The sequence below is a fragment of the Gorilla gorilla genome, chromosome 16, assembly GCF_029281585.2.
Source record: "Gorilla gorilla gorilla isolate KB3781 chromosome 16, NHGRI_mGorGor1-v2.1_pri, whole genome shotgun sequence".
Taxonomy (NCBI): Eukaryota; Metazoa; Chordata; class Mammalia; order Primates; family Hominidae; genus Gorilla; species Gorilla gorilla.
This window is the reverse complement of record NC_073240.2, coordinates 37,791,376-37,809,215: the sequence shown is the minus strand read 5'-3', so window position 1 is coordinate 37,809,215 and position 17,840 is coordinate 37,791,376. Positions and strand designations below refer to the sequence as shown.

Here is a 17,840-nt window from a genome sequence, read left to right as displayed (position 1 = left end):
TAAATTCGAAGCTTTCCAAGTGCCTCAGTACTATTTTGAAGAAGAGGTTAGAGTAGGCAGAATTAGGGAGAAAGGAAGAAGGATCTCTTTGAAAGTTAGAGATGGTGAAAAAGACATGTAATCCGATGTGGAAAATTGAGTAAAAGAGGTAGTGCACACTTTAGCTTAGGCAAAGATTGCTGAATCCTTTGAAGAAACTGACACGGATTTTCCAGAGATGGGGTGGGTGTAGGGGGGGAATCCTAGGGTGGGCATTTTATGTAAATGAGCATATTTGAAATATAGTACAAATCCAGTATAGTAAAACTGACAGTTCTGACAGTATTGACAACATAAATATATGTTTGAACACTGCATTTTCAGACACTTAACCGATGAAGCAATAAAAAAAATTCGACTACAATATTTCAAATAATCGACATTGATGTTTTGATACATCATTTTTATACTCCAAATCGATCTGTCACTCTGGGGCTGGTCAATTTTAAGTAAAAATGTGTTGCTATTATTTGTACCTTGGCTAATGATGACCTAATAACAGTCCCCAATTAATTACACCCGAACCGTGCCTTTTTTCCTTCTGCAGTGGAGGTGGGGGGCAGTTCTTGGAAAACAGAACCCACTATTGTTCCATCCTTCCCCTCCCTTGTATTCCATGTTTGCCACGGGTGGGGGTGGGACTTCAGATTTAGGAAGGGGTCTTTGTCTGGTTGATCATAGACGTCACAGGCTGAGGTCCCCTCACCTGAAATAACCACCCTCTGGGTCTGTATTGGGAATATGGTCCTCACTTTTACTTTGCAATGTCAAAACTAAATTTTAGAAAATTCAATCATAACTCTCCTTCAGGTCCCATGTCCTTTCCTCTGTTTCAAGGACTAGATGGAAGAGATTTGCTCAAAGATTGGAAATTTCTCTCGGGCTGTGTGTGTATGTGCGTGTGTGTGTGTGAGAGAGAGAGAGGGAAGAGAGAAGAGAGCGCGCGCCCACATGAGAATTTTAATAAAGTAGGGACACAGCCAGGTCCAAATCTAAAGCACCTAGCCTGAGTAGAATCTCTCCCACAGCCCCATCCCCTCTGACCTCCCTACACGGCGTTTGATTATTTACCGGCTACTGAAGAAAAAAAAAAAAGCTACAAATAAGAAAGACAATGACCTGCAAATTGCAGGAAAGGAGGGAGGAGACTGTTGGGTATTGCATCCCAGGCGTGCCTCCTCCCGCACTATGACTGTTGGCTTTTTCTCTTTGCCCTGTGAGTTTTCCAGTTCTTTCCCACTCCTCTCCAGATTTGGTGGAGGTGGGGGGAGGGGGAAAAGAGATAAAGCTGATTAATTGAAGGAATAAACAATCCTGGACAGGCCTAGATACAAACTCGAGCAGTCCATTGTGAGGTACGGATCGGGCAGAGGCGGTGGAGGACCGCTCGCACCCCCACTCCGACTCCCTCTCGCAGGCTAGGCGCCGCGCCGTGCTGTTTCCCCCCACCACCCCCACCTCCCCCGTTAAGCCCCGACCCTTCCTCAATCTCGCACTGAGACTCGGCCTTCTGACCTAAAACTGAGCTGGGCTCCTAGCCCTGAATTCCAGTGTCTGATTTCTTTCCTCCAAACTTCATGAATGCAGTTTTAAGCCTCTCCAAACCACCGCCAGCTGAGACGCTGGGACTTAAGCGGCACGCTAAGCAACTTTAAGATGCTAATCAAAGGCAAAGGATGTGTGTGATCCGCGCTGGGTAAGGGGGAGGAGGGATCAGAAAAGAGAGATCCGTCGCCAGAGCATCTCCCAGTTGCGAGAGTTACTAGCCTCTGGCCGGGGCTTTCCAAGCCGCCTGCGCTGAAGTAGGGGTAGGATCTAGACAAGAGGCCGCAGGAGGACAGAAAAAAAGAGAAAAACAATCGAGCGGAAGAGACGAGAGAAAAAGCAGGAGAGAGGAAGAAAGAGGAAAGAAGAGAGCGCGGGAAGGAGGAAGAAACAGTGAGAGCAAGCGCACGTCGTGTTTGGAGCCCCGCCAGATAGCGCTAGAGGGCTATTTATTGAAATCCTTTCTATGAGATGGTGAAGCAGCTAAAATTGGGAGAAATAAAGAAAAGGGGGCATAAAGGAAAAAAGTATAATAATTTTACTTCATTTTATTTAAAAAATAAAGTGTGGGGTGCTTAAACGTTATTAATGGGAGGAGGCGGAGAATAAATCATTATAGAAAGCCTAAGTGGGAAAAGGACCAAAGACCCAAAAACCACCACCACCACCAGCAACAACAACAACAAAAGCAAACAAAAAAGTCCCCTTCCTTCTGTTGATCCCAGCTAGGAAGAGTGAGTAAAGTTAACAGGTAAGGAAGCCAGTGGAATTATTTCTAGGCCAACTTTCAGAGCTGCTGGTTACACTGCTGGGAAGGTCAAGAATAGTTCACAAGGATGAGCCGGTGTTTATGGAGAAGGGATGTTTTAAAAGTAATAGATGGCTGCAAGGGGTGGAGAGGGAGAGACAAACACGTTATTGGAAACGCCAAATAAAATATATATCAAAAATTCCAACTGTCAGCCAGCAGGTCTTGAACAGAAGATAGCCCCTTCTGCCTTTGTCCCAGCGATGCTGGGCTCACGGCTGTTTCTGCAGGGCTGAAATCAAACTCCTTGAATAACAATTTAGAAATACTCTGAGAAGCTTGGAGAAAATAACTAGACTACAAAAAAAAATCACTGTGTCATTCAGAACCCAAAGAAAAGTGCTGGGGATGGAAAGAGAAGACCTAGTGACAGAAGTGGAGTCCAGAGAGAGAGAGAGATGGAGAGAGAATAACATATTTTTGATCACTTTTACTTGCTCAGTTCAGTAATGCAAGAAATAAAATTTCTTTCAAATGATACTTTACTTTTAAGTATTGACTTGGTTTTATCCTAAAATCTCTGGCATTTCACATATCTAGCTTCTCATTTTAAACCTGAATTTTCCTTTTACCTGAAGGAATTTTTGAAAATCAAAGTAATAATTCATGTCTTTTTTCAAAACCAGTAAAGAGAACTTCCCTCCCGGAATAAAAATTAACCTTACAGAGTTTTTAAAGATCTGCTTAATCCAAAATATTCCAAATCAAAACATTAAATAAAGTTACAGATAAGATTAAGGTTGGACTTATTTGCTTCTCTAGCAAGGCGTCAATTGTTCTAACTGTTGTAAGAAGACAAAAAGGATTTAAACCTGGCGATTTTAATACACAGATTAACACTTTGGACTTCGCAGTTCTGAGGAATTTGAAGTTATCTGTGCTAAGAAGCTATAACTTTCAAGAAAAAGAAAAAGAAACAGCTACACAAGCTCCTTAAGGAGTGTGGGCAAATTCACCTAGAGTCTGGGTTCATAAATGCTTGGTTCAAATTAAACACTCCCCATAAAGCCAATGCCCTTCAAATTAAGGGACTATAGTGGAATTCAATTATTCCTTTTAAATCTTAAATGTTACCTATAATAGCATTCCATGTTGACTCAAAAAAAGAAAAGGAAAAATAGAAAAGTAGCAGTTTTCAGAACTCTTGGGGCTGCTTCAATAAGAAAGAGGTGATTAAAAACAGACTCTTAAATTTGAGAGGCCCGATTCCCCCTTCCACTGGTCCCCACCCGCTTGGTCCCCTCCTTTTCACCTCTTTTTTATGCAGTACCCCCACCCCCACTCCAGAGCTAAGTAGCTGATTTGGGATTCTGAAGAAATAGGTTTCACCATCCATATTTGTTCTGGGGCACTTGTAAAATGCGATTTGTAGAGGGTCTTTAGCCTTCTGATTGTCTTTGAATTGTTTTTACTGAAACAGATCTTTTGCAGTTAATGAGTCCCCACGCAGCTGGACAGCTCCTCTCGGACACTGAGAACTCTAACCCCAAAATGACCCCAATTTGACACCGCAAGATGAAATTTTACCGCCTGTTAAAACCATTTCCAGCCTGGGCAGAAGGAGCTGACTGTTGACGGAGGTGTGTGCCACCTCCTGCGACCCCCATTTCGTGCGTGTCTCCCGGGCCTGCCCCACCTACTTTCCTTTCACCCCAAATATGGGAGAGCAGATGAGCCTGGAAGCCTGGGTGGGAGTGCCAACGCTGACAATGGGGCATTAGCAAAATGCCACCAGGATGGAAATCAGAAAGTGCGGGTATTCTACTCCTTTGGAATCGCTTCTATTGGACTGGAAAATTGGGGATGAGGGAAACCAGGAAATTCTTATATGTTAGATGAGCCTTTTTCAGCTCTATTAATAAAACACCCGCAGGTTGCTGATTAAAGGTAATAGTGTTTTGAATTCATCAGACTGACCAAGAACCAATACCTTGAATCGACTCCAACTTGATCTCCTCATGTGTAATCCACTACACTAGGACTGCTATTTTAAACTAACAGTTTCATAAGTGACATGCAACTAGATCAGTAAGATCTCTTTCGTTCAAAGAAATTCTGGGTTCTCCCCTGAGACAACTGGCAAATTTTAAAAAGACATAGATTTCCTCCAGTAGGAATGCACTTTTAACACTCTCACACTTTTTTAACTAAAAGTCGTTGAAGTTAAATATGACTTTTTGACAATATCTTAAAATGTCATATTTCTCTCTCCCTCCTACACCTAACCATATTGTTCCTGTTGTTTGCTTTAATGTATTCAATAAAATGCAAAAGAAGTTAAGAATATGAAAGAGAGAGACAGAGAAAGGCGTTAAGGTTAAAAATGCCTTCTGCATCTGATAAAAACACATGAAAATAAAGTTTAAACTTTTCTTTTTTTGTAAAACCCAAGATTATCACCAGAAAATCAACTCATTATTAGCTTACAATTGTTTGAAAACATAGAAATCGGCCGGGTGCGATGGCTCACGCCTGTAATTCGAGCACTTTGAGAGGCCGCGGCGGGTGGATCAGGAGGTCAGGAGTTCGAGACCAGCCTGGCCAATATGGTGAAACCCCCGTCTCTATTAAAGACACAAAAAATTAGCCGGGCGTGGTGGCGCGCCCCTGTAATCCCAGCTACTCAAGAGGCTGAGGCAGGAGAATCGCTTGAACCCGGGAGGCGGAGGTTGCAGTGAGCCGAGATCGCGCCATTGCACTCCAGCCTGGGCGACAGAGCGAGACTCCGTCTCAAAAAAAAAAAAAAAAAAAAAAAAAAGAAAAGGAAAAAGAAAAAGAAGATAAAGAAAGAAAAGAAAATATAGAAATCATCAATCTGTCTGAGTTGTTTTTACTCACACTGCAAGGGAAGGAATATTTTTCTAAAAATGCGACTTAAGTTTTTGTAAATGAAAGCTATAGAGATGTTAACTCACTTTACAGTATCACTATAAAAACAGAAAAAGAAACAGAAGGTAGCAATGTTGAATGTTTAAACCCTGCAAGGCAGAGGTTCCGCATGAAGTTGATCTTTACAAAAAAAGGTTTATCAAGGACACTGAGGAGTTTCTTTTAAAAAGAAACGTAACTGGCACTTATTGAACAAGACATTTAAAACAACAATAATCCTATTGGCGACGATAAACTTAAATTCTTAAATTGAATTTAAGAATAATTAAAAGAGTAAAAACTGAGTACAAACTTCTCAGCCAGCGGCGCTGCACCGGGAACTTGGACCCACCAACATCAACAGCTCTGCAAAGTCGAAAACGCTCCGCAGCGAGAGCAGACTGTTGTTTTTTTCCCCTCCCCACCCCGCCGCACTCTCAAACCTCCCGGTCCCGGCTAAACTGAATTCGCGTAACTGTCGATTGAAATAAAATTCTGGAGACCAACTTTTTCTTTTCTCTTTCATCTTCTTTTCTTTTTTACTCACCTTCTCTTAAATGTCGACGAGCAACTCAGCAACAAATAAGGATACTTTTAATCTTGGAGTTCTTCTAGGAAAAAAAAAGAGGACGTGGAGGAAGTACCCTCCCCCCAACCTTCAGATTTCCTACCCGTCGGCTCTAGCAGGCTTGAAGCCCGGCAAAAAAGAGTGGCTGAAAACCTGGGCTACACTCTCCTCCCTGAAGCTCCGTGAGTCCGGCCGTCCCTGCTCGGGCCATTGGGCAGAAACCTCGCGGCCCGCAGCCCCTCTCCCTGGCGTCGCGCTATCCGCGCCTCTGCCAGCCCCTTCGCACTATCTTTCTTTATATGTGAGGGCCGATTTCCCGCAGACATCATTGTTATGATGGCTCATTTAATCAAACTGTTTAATTGCTCTGGTAATCACTATCATCATCACAGGTGCTCAATCATTCATCATTTTTGGAGGGCTTTATTGACCTCCGGAGTTCATTCCTCAGCCCTATTAAAACGAGGCCAAATTTCTCCGACTCCGCTTGGAGTCTCTGCAGGCTGCAATCTTAGCCTAGTTTCTGTTGCTCGAAAGCTTACAGTGAAGCAGGGAACATGGAACGGGGGCCAAAAAAAAGAGCCCTCCCACCCGCCCTCCTCCCCGCTCTCTCTCGCTCTCTCTCTCTCTCTCACACACACACACACACACACACACACACACACACACACACACAGAGAGAGTACTTTATTCTCTCTAATCAACCTCCCCCATCCCACCCTCCCTCCGCGGGAAAGTCGGATAGACGCGGCTCGCGGAAGACACTCTACTCTCCACTTCCCAGAATGGGTTCAAAGTTGGGGAGGGATGCGGCTGTTGGAGAACAACAGTCCGCTTTCCACTCTCTGGGCCAGGGACTGGGAGGGCGAGAGCGAGAAGTTGGGGAGAGGACGCGCTTCCAGCGCCTGTCCGCCCGGCCGCGCCACAAGGGGCCGAGGGGCACGGGGGCTGCTGGGCGGCAAGGCTTGCGCGGGGTGACCGTGGCTCCGCCCCCAACTCCGGGCTCGTAGTGATTGACGCGCGGCCGCCGGGAAACCAGCCGCGCAGAGGTGAAGCCTGGTGCAGCTTGGGCCAGGGAGGACAAGGCACCGGCCACAACTAGTTTACACCCAAATGGTGTGGGGTAGTTCCCTTCCTTTCCTTTTCCTTTTTGGAAAAGTTCTTTCGGAGCTCGCCCCATCTCCCTGACCCAGCGAAATCGCCCCTGTGTAATTAACACAGCCATTAGCAGGCGTTACCGCGGCCCGCCGCTGCGCCTCGGGCGACCACAACAAAGCTGGGCTGTGAGCGCCGGCCACTCCTCCTCGCCCGGCAACTTCTTTCTCCCCCACTTTCTCGGTCTTTTCCTCCTGTGCTTCCCAGCTCTGAGTGAGATCCACTTTGGAGACGCACACTAGTCGCGCGCGCGCACGGGCGCGCGGGCGCGCACACACACACACACACACACACACACACACACGCCCTTGGCTACATCGGACCCAGATGACTGCCTCCTCACTTCCTCCCTCCCGATTCCGCCGCGGCCCCCAAAGACTCTCGGGGTGGCCCCTTGTCCGCACCGCTTGGAGGGAGTGTGCTCTGAGTTAAGCTGGTCTCTTCTGGTCCTGGAAAAAAATGAGTATTGACAAGGTTGCTGGATCTGCGCAGAAAAGAAAGTGCCACTTAATAAAAAATTTAGCCCGGCAATGGTACCGTCTGCAGAGCTTGCTGCCCTTGGACGTTAGCAGGAAGCCTTCGGGGTGCTGTTGTAATCGGCGGGCAGAGGAGAGGGAGATCGCGGAATTAAAAGGAACAAAAGCTAGAGCGCCATGCCAAACGTCCCCGGCAAGACCCAGTTAGGCAGGAGCCGGGAGTGATGGGAAAATGAACTAGAAGTAAGTTTTTTTTTTTTTTTTAATGAAAAGATCTGAGGCGGTACCGTACTTTCCCTGTGGTTTTCTGCAGTTTTCCTCTCTGCGCTCTCCCTGTCCTCTTCTCTCTCCCCCTCTCCCTCTCTCCCGGTGCGCGCGCGCGCGCGCAACACACACGCGCGCACGCACACACATACACACACACTCACACACACAGACACACTCTCCTTTTCCTCCCCCCCGCCGTCCCCCATCCCCGTGGAGGAGCAGGCTTGCTGATTTGCTCGGGTCCGCCCGGCTCGAGCCTCCCCTCCCCCTCCCGCCCCCCCGCCTCCCCCACCCCCCCAGCCGGGGCTGTCCGATCGCACTCGTTGCATATCAGAGGCTCGGCTCGGCGCGGCGCGCTCCTCCTCGCTCCCGCTCCCCACTCCCGGGATGTGTCTCCGCCGTACGACGGGCTATGGCCACCACGACTTCCGGGTTCCGTCATTTCGTTCTCCCGCCGCCGACCCGCGCCGCCAAACTGAGGCTCTTCAATAAGCCAGGCAGCAGCCAACCTGCCAACACCTACTGACACTCACTCATCTCCCAGAGAGAGAAAGAGAGCGAGAGAGAGCGAGCGCGAGAGAGCGAGCGCGAGTGAGAGCGAGCGAGCGAGAAAGAGAGAGAGGGAGAGACAAAATACCTACCAGGAAAGGGGGGGAGGAAGTCCAATTTTTGCAAACTATTCATTTTTTTTCTTGATTTTTCTCACTGCTTTCTTTGAACAATACTTTAAAGAGAGAGGATCGTATTATAGATACCGCGGGGGCAAAGCTAAAAAAGGGGGGAGGGGGGAAGAAAAAATTCAAGAAGCAGAAACCCCTCGCGGAGTTTTACTGGAAGAAAAAAACGGGTCTGAAAGATTCCTCCTCTTCATCATCATCAACCATCATTCATTCACTACCTTGACATTCCGGGCTTTGATTGACAGCTGGAGTGGCAAAAAGCCATGAAACACGACAGTTCGGTTACATGTGGGCTGCTGACGGGCCGCTCGTAACCTTCAGTTCGGGGGCTTGACAATTTTTTTCTTCTTTTTCTTCTTTTTCTTTTCTTTCTTTTTTTTTTCCAACTGAGGGGAAGAGAAGAGAAAGAGGGGGAAAGGAGGACCGAAGAGGAGGAGGAGGGGAGGGGGGAGGAGGAGGAGGTGGAGGAGGAGGAGGAAGATCAGGAGGAGGAGGAAGAAGAGGAAAAAAGAGAAAAAGAAGAAATATCACAGAAAAAAAAAAACTCTTCGTTGTCTAGACTGGGCTTTTTCCCCCCCTAAAAAATAGCATATTGGAGAATTGGGAGAAGTCTCTTTGGTTTGGAAAAAAAAAAAAAGGAATCTTCAGCCTAGATCACTTTCTTATCCGGACTGGGATATTAAATATACGACACATCCAGGAGTTTATTGGAGCGCAGACTGATGGCGCAAAGGGTAGGTTTAAATCTCCAACACTTACCTAGATATAAATCCTCTCCTAAGAGGGGCCTGTCCCGATGCCTCCTCTCCCTTCAACGCTTCTGCTGCTGCTCGCTGCTTGATGATGGCGGCCAGTATTTTAAAAAATAGCAAAATTATTCATCGGCTTCTTTCCCTCCCGTGCCTCTGCGTGTGTGCGAGTGTGTGTGCGTGCGTGTGTGCGTGTCTGGGCGCGCGTGTTCCAGCGCTGTGCGAGCGGGCGGGCGGCGAGTGCGTGTGAGTGGTGTGTGTGTGTGCGTGTGCAATCGTTACACGCTTTCGCCTCGCTCCAGCTTTTACCCCAGCAGCGCGATTCCCCCGGTTCTCCTGCTGCCGCTGCTGCGCCGCTGCCGCCGTGGCTCGCGCGGCTCGGGGCGGGCACGGGCTGCGTAGGAGCCGCCGCCGGGGCCGCCGCTGGGGCCGCGCTGCCGCAGCCGCTGCGCCGCCGCCTAGACTACTAGCCTGGGCTGCTTGTTTTGTCTCTGAAATTGACAAGGACGCAGGGAATCCGCTGCTAAATAATGTTTCTGGTAACTTTCACGTTATTCGCCCCCCCACCCTCCGCTCCCTGCCCCCGGGGAGGCACTGGCCCTAGTCTTTCCTAGTCCTCGGCGTTCTCGTGCTGATTATTAGCGTTTTTCTTCTCTTTATTTTGTTTCATTTCGCCTTTTGATTTATTGGATCCTCAGAGGAGGCGAAGGGGGGTTAGGGGTGGGATCCGGGGCTTCCTCCTCACACTAACTCCACTTCTCCCTCCGTTGGCTCGCTACGGTTCTGTTGCCTCCGGCGGGAGCGGGGCCTCCCGGCGCCCCCTCAAATCCCCGGCCTCGCCGCCTCCTCTTCCTTCTCTAAACGTTGCTCTTGGTTCATGCTTTTTCATTTTTAAATTTAATAACATTTTTTCCTCACAACTTTTAACTTCGTTGTTTTGGCTGGTTTGGTTTCTGTGTGCTCAGCTTGTGCTCGGTACTTTTCTCCTTTCTGACTTTGTTTTTATTTTTATTCTCTCTCTCTCTCTCTCTCTCTTCCCCCCCCCCTCCTTTTCCTCCTCCTCCTCTCTTCTCTCTTACCTCCCTCCCTCTCTCTCTCTCATCTTTATCCCTTCCTCTCTTTTCTGTTCGCCCTCTTCTCCCTGCTCTTTTTCCCTTTCAACCCCCCTCCTCTGTTCTCCCTCACCTCCTGCGCCCCCTCCCCCTTCCCGGGTTCTGACAGTACGATGAGCTGCCCCATTACGGCGGGATGGACGGAGTAGGGGTTCCCGCTTCCATGTACGGAGACCCTCACGCGCCGCGGCCGATCCCCCCGGTTCACCACCTGAACCACGGGCCGCCGCTCCACGCCACACAGCACTACGGCGCGCACGCCCCGCACCCCAATGTCATGCCCGCCAGTATGGGATCCGCTGTCAACGACGCCTTGAAGCGGGACAAGGACGCGATCTATGGGTAAACTGACCCCCCGGACCCAGCTTACTGTGTGTGAGTGTGAGTGAGAGTGTGTGTTTGTCTCTGTGGGGGTGGGAAGGTGGACGACTAAGTGGGGAGTTACTTCTGTATGGTGGGGGGCGGGCGCCGCTTGCCTTAGGAAAGGACCGTGGAGGGGGCCTGCTCTTCTGCCCCTGGAGTCAAAGCCACGAAGAACTAGTCTCTTTCGCTCCCACAGCCCGACCACTCCAGACCCCACAGCCTGGAGTGACTGAGTCCCCAGAATCTTGCCGGGGCCTTCTCCCCGAGGACAGGATTCCTGGCCAAAGGACGCAGGACTGCTTGTTTCAGGCCCCCTAACAGAGGCCTTGACGAAGGAGAAAGTTTCCTGCCGATGAGAAGCAACTTTGGGTTTTTTTATTTTTTAATTTTTTTTCTTCTGTTTCCTACTGAGAGTCTGGGAGTCACTAACAGCAGCTTGAGCTGGGATCAGGGCTGCTTCTGTCGGCCAGGAAGTCCTAATCACCCACTTCTTAATTCTCTGTAAATAAAGGGGGCAGACCTCGAAGTGCAGCGAGGTGGAAGGGACTCTTGCTTGCTTGGAGCCGCTCTTAGGGGGAGTAAGGAAGATGGCTGGAAATTATTTTATATTCTGAGAGCACTTGGCGAGGGGTGAGATGCACGATCCTAACGTGTACCACACGAGCTCTTCCGGCTGAGGGTAGGTGGGCAAAGCGACGGGATGCCGAGGGGAGGGGACAGTGGGTAAACAGCAACTGAGCCCCAAGCCAGAGGCCGCAAGCATCCCGAAGTGTGGCTAAGCCGCCCGGAGGAACACAAAGGGCATACGCGCACGCACACTTACAAGTTTTAAAACACGATTTATTTATTTTTGTCTGCTGCAACGCTGGAAGAAATGTGGTCTTTGGAAGGAAGCTCTCCAGCGTGTAACCTTCCTATTATTTTGGCCCCCACACTGTGGCATTAGTAGAAGTGGAGCAAACAAGTTTATAAGGCAAGGAGGTGGAGAGATTAAAAGAGCATTCTCTTGCATTTATGAAATGTCACTCCGGTGTGTATGTAGGTGAAGCCTTTGGCCTCGTCTGAAATGGCCATTAAAAGGCAGAGTTAAAATTATTATTTTTTTTTTATTTCAAACAGTGTTCCTTTCTTGGGAGGTCAGGGCTGGGTCTCAGGGGTTGGTTCGGCGGCCTCCGTAGTGTGGGGAGTGGATCAGAATCGACTCGGGCTCCAGACTGCCTGAGCGTCTCGGATGTTTCATTACGTTCCAACTGAGGCTGTTTTTATTTGTCGGGCTGCAGTGGCCGGGGTCTTCTCTGGCCAGATCTGAGGGACCTCTGAGCTGCGGGAGAGGGCCAGGCCCTTTTCCCTTTCTGTTTCTGGCTTAGGCTCGCCTGACGGAGGAAGGGTTGTAAAGTGTGATGCGTGCCTGTTGTATTAAGGAAGGACTCCACACCCTCCAAACTTGTTGATTACAGTTCTTGCTCCTTCCCCTCTGCACCCCGTCTCTGTGTGTGTGTCTCTGCGTGGCGCTGCCCGTTAGGCACCCGTTGTTTCCTCTGTTAGCTCTGGTCTTTGAGAAGTGCGAGCTGGCGACCTGCACTCCCCGGGAACCTGGAGTGGCTGGCGGAGACGTCTGCTCCTCCGACTCCTTCAACGAGGACATCGCGGTCTTCGCCAAGCAGGTCCAGCCTTCTTGATCCACTCAACTTCGGGCAGTCCCTCACTACCCCTCCCCTTTCCTCGGAGCTTTACTTGAAAGGAGGAAAGGCCAGGGACACCCTATCTGTTCCTCTGGCCCAGTCCGCTCTCTACGCCTCCTCCCCATCCCTGAGCCTGGGGGCGAATTGGAAGTGGAGATAAATATGGGTGTTTGTTTTCCCCCCCAGCAGGAATACAGGGGCTCGACCCTCGAATTAAAGTTGACCTGCTCCTAATCTGGGGCTTGGCCTTTTTCCCCCGCCTCCAGCTACTTGAACAAGAATTGGGGAGAGGGGCTGTGAGGGACCCGGGAGTGCCTGGGAGGCAAGGAAGCTGGGCGCCTCTCCGAGCGGTCCCAGGCAGCAGTGGAGAGCCACAGCCTCTTGGACTGCTGGATATGGAACTCGAGGCCCTGAGAACGACCCTGAGTTCCTGGCTACAGCTTAGTCGTACCAGGTCCCCCTTAATGGGGCCAGGACCAGAATGCCCTGATTCTTCTTCAGCGACTCCACTAATTTAAGGCACCAGTTTCTTTCTTGTATTTTGCCAAAGCCCCTTTCCTCTTCTCCGCCATTGCCCTCCACCGTCCCCATTCTCACATTTCAGTTTTCTTATTTTAAATGGGGTGATCGTTCAAGTTGACTCTCTGTTTCTTACAGGTTCGCGCCGAAAAGCCACTTTTTTCCTCAAATCCAGAGCTGGACAATTTGGTAAGACTCTCTGTTCCTTGTTTTTCCCCAGCCTTTGCCCTCTCCCATGCCCAGAAGCACCCACTTTCTGCTGGAGCTCTGGGGAGTTAGAACAGAACCCTCTTTTGGAGCTCTAGGGAGAGAGGGAGGAAGGGAGCAGCTTAGAGCCCCCGCACGGGAGCTGGCGAGCGAGGAGCAGGATGAACGCGGTGGGGAGCGAAGCCCAGGGAGGCCGAAACGGGAGACCGAGCGCCGAGAGCGCGAGCAGGGGATGTTTCCCAGGTCTCGGCCCCAGGAGTAAACTGTGAGAAGTGAGTTATTTCCTCTGTTTGCCGGGGCAGGCGGCCGAGCCCCGGGCGGCTAACCCGAAGGATGTAACCACTGGCACGGCTGAGGGCGGGCTGGGGGTGGGGGCTGGGGGGCGGTGAGGGGCAGGCCAGCGCAGGCCACTTTTAGGTGCGATTCTTTTGCTAATTTGCACGATTTCAATATTAAAAGTACTTAAATCCGCTTTCAAAGGCCCTGCCTCAGCATTCATCTTGAGTATTTCCTTCTTTAGTGAGGAAGGATTTCGCTGGGTATGCTGTTCTAAAAAGCTTTTTCTATCCTGAGAAGCGACCTTTCTTTTTTTTTTTTTTTTAAGGAAAAAAAAAAAAAAACGTTGTCCTGAGGTCGAGGGAGGGGATGTTTAAAGAGGACTAAGAGGAGAAAAAAGGCCTGGCCCGAGGAAAGCAGTCTTACAAATAGCACAGTGAACATCAGGGGGAAAGATATTAATGCTTATGCTCAGGTTGAGTCAGATTCCTACCCCGTGGCCAATGAGGCAGAGATGATCAGTAATCACTTGATTTTTCTGACTATTTCTTGATGTTTAAGTTTTTCCTGGCGACCTGCCCGTTTCTTCTCCCCAGCCCAACTTTCTCACCACCATCCTCACCCCACTCCCAACCCCAAGACAGGACCTCAGAGTCACAGAGCTCTAACTCCATTCCCTGAACTTTTCTTTCAGATGATACAAGCAATACAAGTACTAAGGTTTCATCTTTTGGAGTTAGAAAAGGTAAGCAGGAAATAACACTCCCCGTGTTGATTAAACCACTTCCCTCTCCTAGTTGAGTTGGGATGTTTTTAACAAACCTCTAGTGTGAGGGATTGAGCACCTGGAGATTTTGAGCATGTAACCATGTCCATCCTTCAACTGGCTTCTCAACACAGGGGCTCAGAGGGTGGGTGAATCAGGACAGCCTTGCCTTTAAAGTAGCCTCCTCCTCCCCAATATTCCCCTCAGGCATTCAGGATTATTTTGAAATGCAGCAAACCATTTATGTTACTGGACACTCAGCCTGCTTGCATCTTTATTAGCTCAGCTCACCCTCGGCCCTGGGTTTGCATTAGGTGCAGGCAGAGTGAATCATCCTTGCTGGGTGTCTTTACATTGCTCTGCAGCTCAATTACTTTCCCCTGGAAACATACGAAACCCCTAGCTTATAAAATCACAAACGTTAATGCTCTCCCCAGTTCCAATGTTGTAATGTTTTGATGTTATTATCAAATCAGATTTAATTCCCTGGACTCCCAGTCTGAACCCAGTTATTTCCAGTCCTATTTCTTTCTCTCTCTATTGTAACTTGTTGCTCAGAGAAGTCTCTGGAGAATAATATCTGCTGCAACAATTACTCTATTGTTTCCTTGCCTTCAACTATTACACCCTTTAATTAGAGTTAGTTTGGAAGACATCACACTGTTGTTCTTTCCAAATGTAACCTTGCAACCTGGTATTTTTCCTTTCTAAAAATGAAACAAAACAACAACAACAACAACATGAGCTAAACCCTCCACCATGACCTTCGTTCTAGGTCCACGAACTGTGCGATAACTTCTGCCACCGATACATTAGCTGTTTGAAGGGGAAAATGCCCATCGACCTCGTCATTGATGAAAGAGACGGCAGCTCCAAGTCAGATCATGAAGAACTTTCAGGCTCCTCCACAAATCTCGCTGACCATGTAAGTCTGCTAGCCTTTAGCAATCTTTTAAGGCCACTGGGCAAAGCATTATTTTAACCTTGTTTTAACATCTAGCTCCACTGATTTAGTTTTCTTTTTAAATGACTCTGTCTCTTTTGGAGTCTTTTCTTCTCTTTCTTGCTTTCTCTGCCATACCCTTCATTTTCATTTCTCCTTTCTTGGACCCCCTCCTATTTATGTTGAGAGCCAGAAAACCAGAGTTGATAGAGTGATTTGTGCTCTTAATGTGTAAAGTTTTCTGGATTTGGTGACTTGGGTGTTAGCAAATTCTGTTTGATATAGTCACCACTGTGTTTTCTGCTTTCTTAATTTTGTGTAATCAGCGCAGCAGGGATAGAAAGAAGCAAGACAGTTAGCTGGACTGGTCTGGAGAGAGAGGACTGAATGAAAGAGAATTGAGTGAGTGCTGATTTCCTAGTATCTCACAGAGATGACAATTCTGAGAATTATTGGCAATCTTGCACTGCATTCGAAATAAAAGGGGCGAACAAACACATTACAATTCTCAGGGCTTTTGCTATAGAAACTTATTGTCAGAATAGGAACTTATTGCCAAATGCCTGAAGCATCTTCATAATAAAAGACAGTAACCTTGATGAACCAATTATTAACAATGTATTACAGAAAGCTGAAGGGAATTATGATTGAGTAACCATAGGTTAGTGGTTGAATTTTAACACTTTAACAGTTGGTGAATGAGGATGGAGAGTATAGTAAGAAATGACTGTGTATGTCAGGCCAGGAAAGGAGATTTCTTTCTATTCTCTCTGTTTCTAATCCTATTTTGGAACCAATCTAGTGAGTCTGATGCTAAAAAAAAAAAAAAAAAAAAAAAAAAAAAAAAAAAAAAAGCATATGTAGTGAGACTGAAAATTTGAAAAAGAAGCAAAGAGAAGAAAGATTGCAGCTGGTAGGAAAGGCAAGAGTGGCGAGGTTAAAGAGTGGGTGTGAACAGCAGTTTTATTTATAGGAACTCAAGCCTGGAAATGGGGGACAGGGTGTCTATAGATTACATTCAGTTGAACTCACAGCCTAAATAATATAAGCTGTAGTTTAATAACTTTGTGGCCGAAATATTAATTTGACACTCCGTGTGAGTTAAACAGGCATTAAGGCTTGAAGGCAGTTTGTCCCTACCTCCCATCCCAATTCCTGACTGGTATGAGAAATGAATTGGGATGCCTTAGTATAAACCTTCTATGAGGTTCTTCTCTCCCCTGCTCCAGACAAAAGTTTTGAAAATATGCAGTCATAGATTTTCATAATTAATCTTTGCACTTGTATGGGAAGTCAGCCTAAGAACAAAAGTTAGAAAAAGTCTAGAAAAGAAAACCGCAGTCTGGGATATCCAGTTCTGTGACAGAATAAATACTGCGGTGTTGAAGGCTCCTATTCTTATCTCTTTACCCTTACCTTTTTCCATCATGGTGAGGGAATCTTTGGTGATCTCCTTTGTATATTGAGTGAATGTAATGAAATCAAAAGGATGCAGCAGTGGTTATGGAAAGTTTATTTGCTGATCTGTGGCTCTACAGTGTGTTGTGGTCCATGAGGCATGACACTACCTAAGAAATATTTACATTTGTTGTTTTTTATGTGTTTATTTTCATTGTTTTCTGTTTCTATATTTATATTTACTCACATTACTGGGAGACTGGGGAGGGACCTATTTACATGGTTTGTAAAATGAGAGGTTCACAGTTCTCGGAGCCAAAAGCTTTTCTCATGATATTTCTAGGAGTACCTACTACTTAGTTTTCTAAAACAGTTTCTTGGCAACTCTTTTTCCAGTGGATGTATACAGCTAGACCATGTTGATGTTTACATAGAAAAGATAAGATAAAATAGGCTGTTTAAAGTATTGGCTGATAGACAATATCAATTTATGAGACTATTGTAATATTTAAATATCCACTCAAGAAGGAAGTTGTACCTAAGAGGATAGTGCTTTAATAATTTATCAATCATCATCTTTGGATAAAAGAGTCAACTGTAACATTTGTTGCTCTCCTTTCAGGTCCCCAGTCAAGTAAATATGACAACTGATTTATTTTGAACCCATGAGGGCTTGCCACTTCATTGGGTGTCATAATTTAAAGCCTTTTATTTCCTAGAGATCTGAACTATAACATTTTTACTTTAGCCCCCTGCTATTTGTTTGGAAAGGAAGCAATAATTCGTTCCACCAGCACACCAAGTAGAAAACGGAGAGATTTGCCACAGACTTGTATTTTATGCAGGGACATGAGAGAAAACCTTGGAGAGTTTTCACCATTTTTGAGACTTTTGTACCATAGGTGTATTGATTGTATTCATGTCCAGGCTTCCCCCTTCAAAGCAAATCCTCTTATGCTTTTCAGCCTCTTCTGCAAAGTTGCCTTCCTTCAACCCCCTAGCCAAACACAAAGTAAAAATAACAAAGAACCACTACCTGAAAAGTGGTGCGAGTGGGACATTTTCAGCATGTAAATGTGCCCAATTTGAATCTTCAGGTTTATTTTTCATTTGCTTTGATATGCATATTTAATACATTGCCCCAGGCTGGATCTCATTTGGTGAACACTGGTGCAGGGGTGATGATGAGCCACTTCAGAAAGGCCCAGACAGTGCGTTGTTTTCTTGTTTTATCTGTTGGCCCACTATTCTGATCTACTGAGCTTCCTCATGGTTTTATTTGCACATGAAATGCTGAGAGCATTTCAACTTATTGGCTATGAATAATGACAGCTAAAAAAGAAGTGTAGTTTAATTTGTTGTATGCCAAGGTTTCTCTTGTGGAGGTGACAGTTTGTGACAGCTGTTTGACACCCCCAA

General features: G+C 47.2%; 1 protein-coding gene across 10 annotated transcripts in view; it reads left to right on the top strand.

The window, feature by feature from the left end:
- Positions 1-7,305: 7,305 nt before the first annotated feature.
- Positions 7,306-17,840, top strand: part of MEIS2 (Meis homeobox 2) — a 210,819-nt gene continuing 200,284 nt past the window's right edge. For 4 of the 10 annotated variants that reach the window (XM_055363262.2, XM_004055948.5, XM_055363265.2 and 1 more), the window contains exons 1-6: positions 8,791-9,140; positions 10,377-10,609; positions 12,153-12,294; positions 12,970-13,020; positions 14,009-14,059; positions 14,856-15,005. In XM_055363262.2, coding sequence (XP_055219237.1) covers positions 9,129-9,140; positions 10,377-10,609; positions 12,153-12,294; positions 12,970-13,020; positions 14,009-14,059; positions 14,856-15,005 — 639 coding nt within the window. In that variant the 5' untranslated portion in view covers positions 8,791-9,128. Of the gene's footprint in view, positions 7,703-8,790; positions 9,141-9,557; positions 9,695-10,374; positions 10,610-12,152; positions 12,295-12,969; positions 13,021-14,008; positions 14,060-14,855; positions 15,006-17,840 lie in introns of those variants that run through there. The other 6 variants (XM_019011161.4, XM_055363266.2, XM_055363264.2 and 3 more) reach the window with 4 other exon arrangements.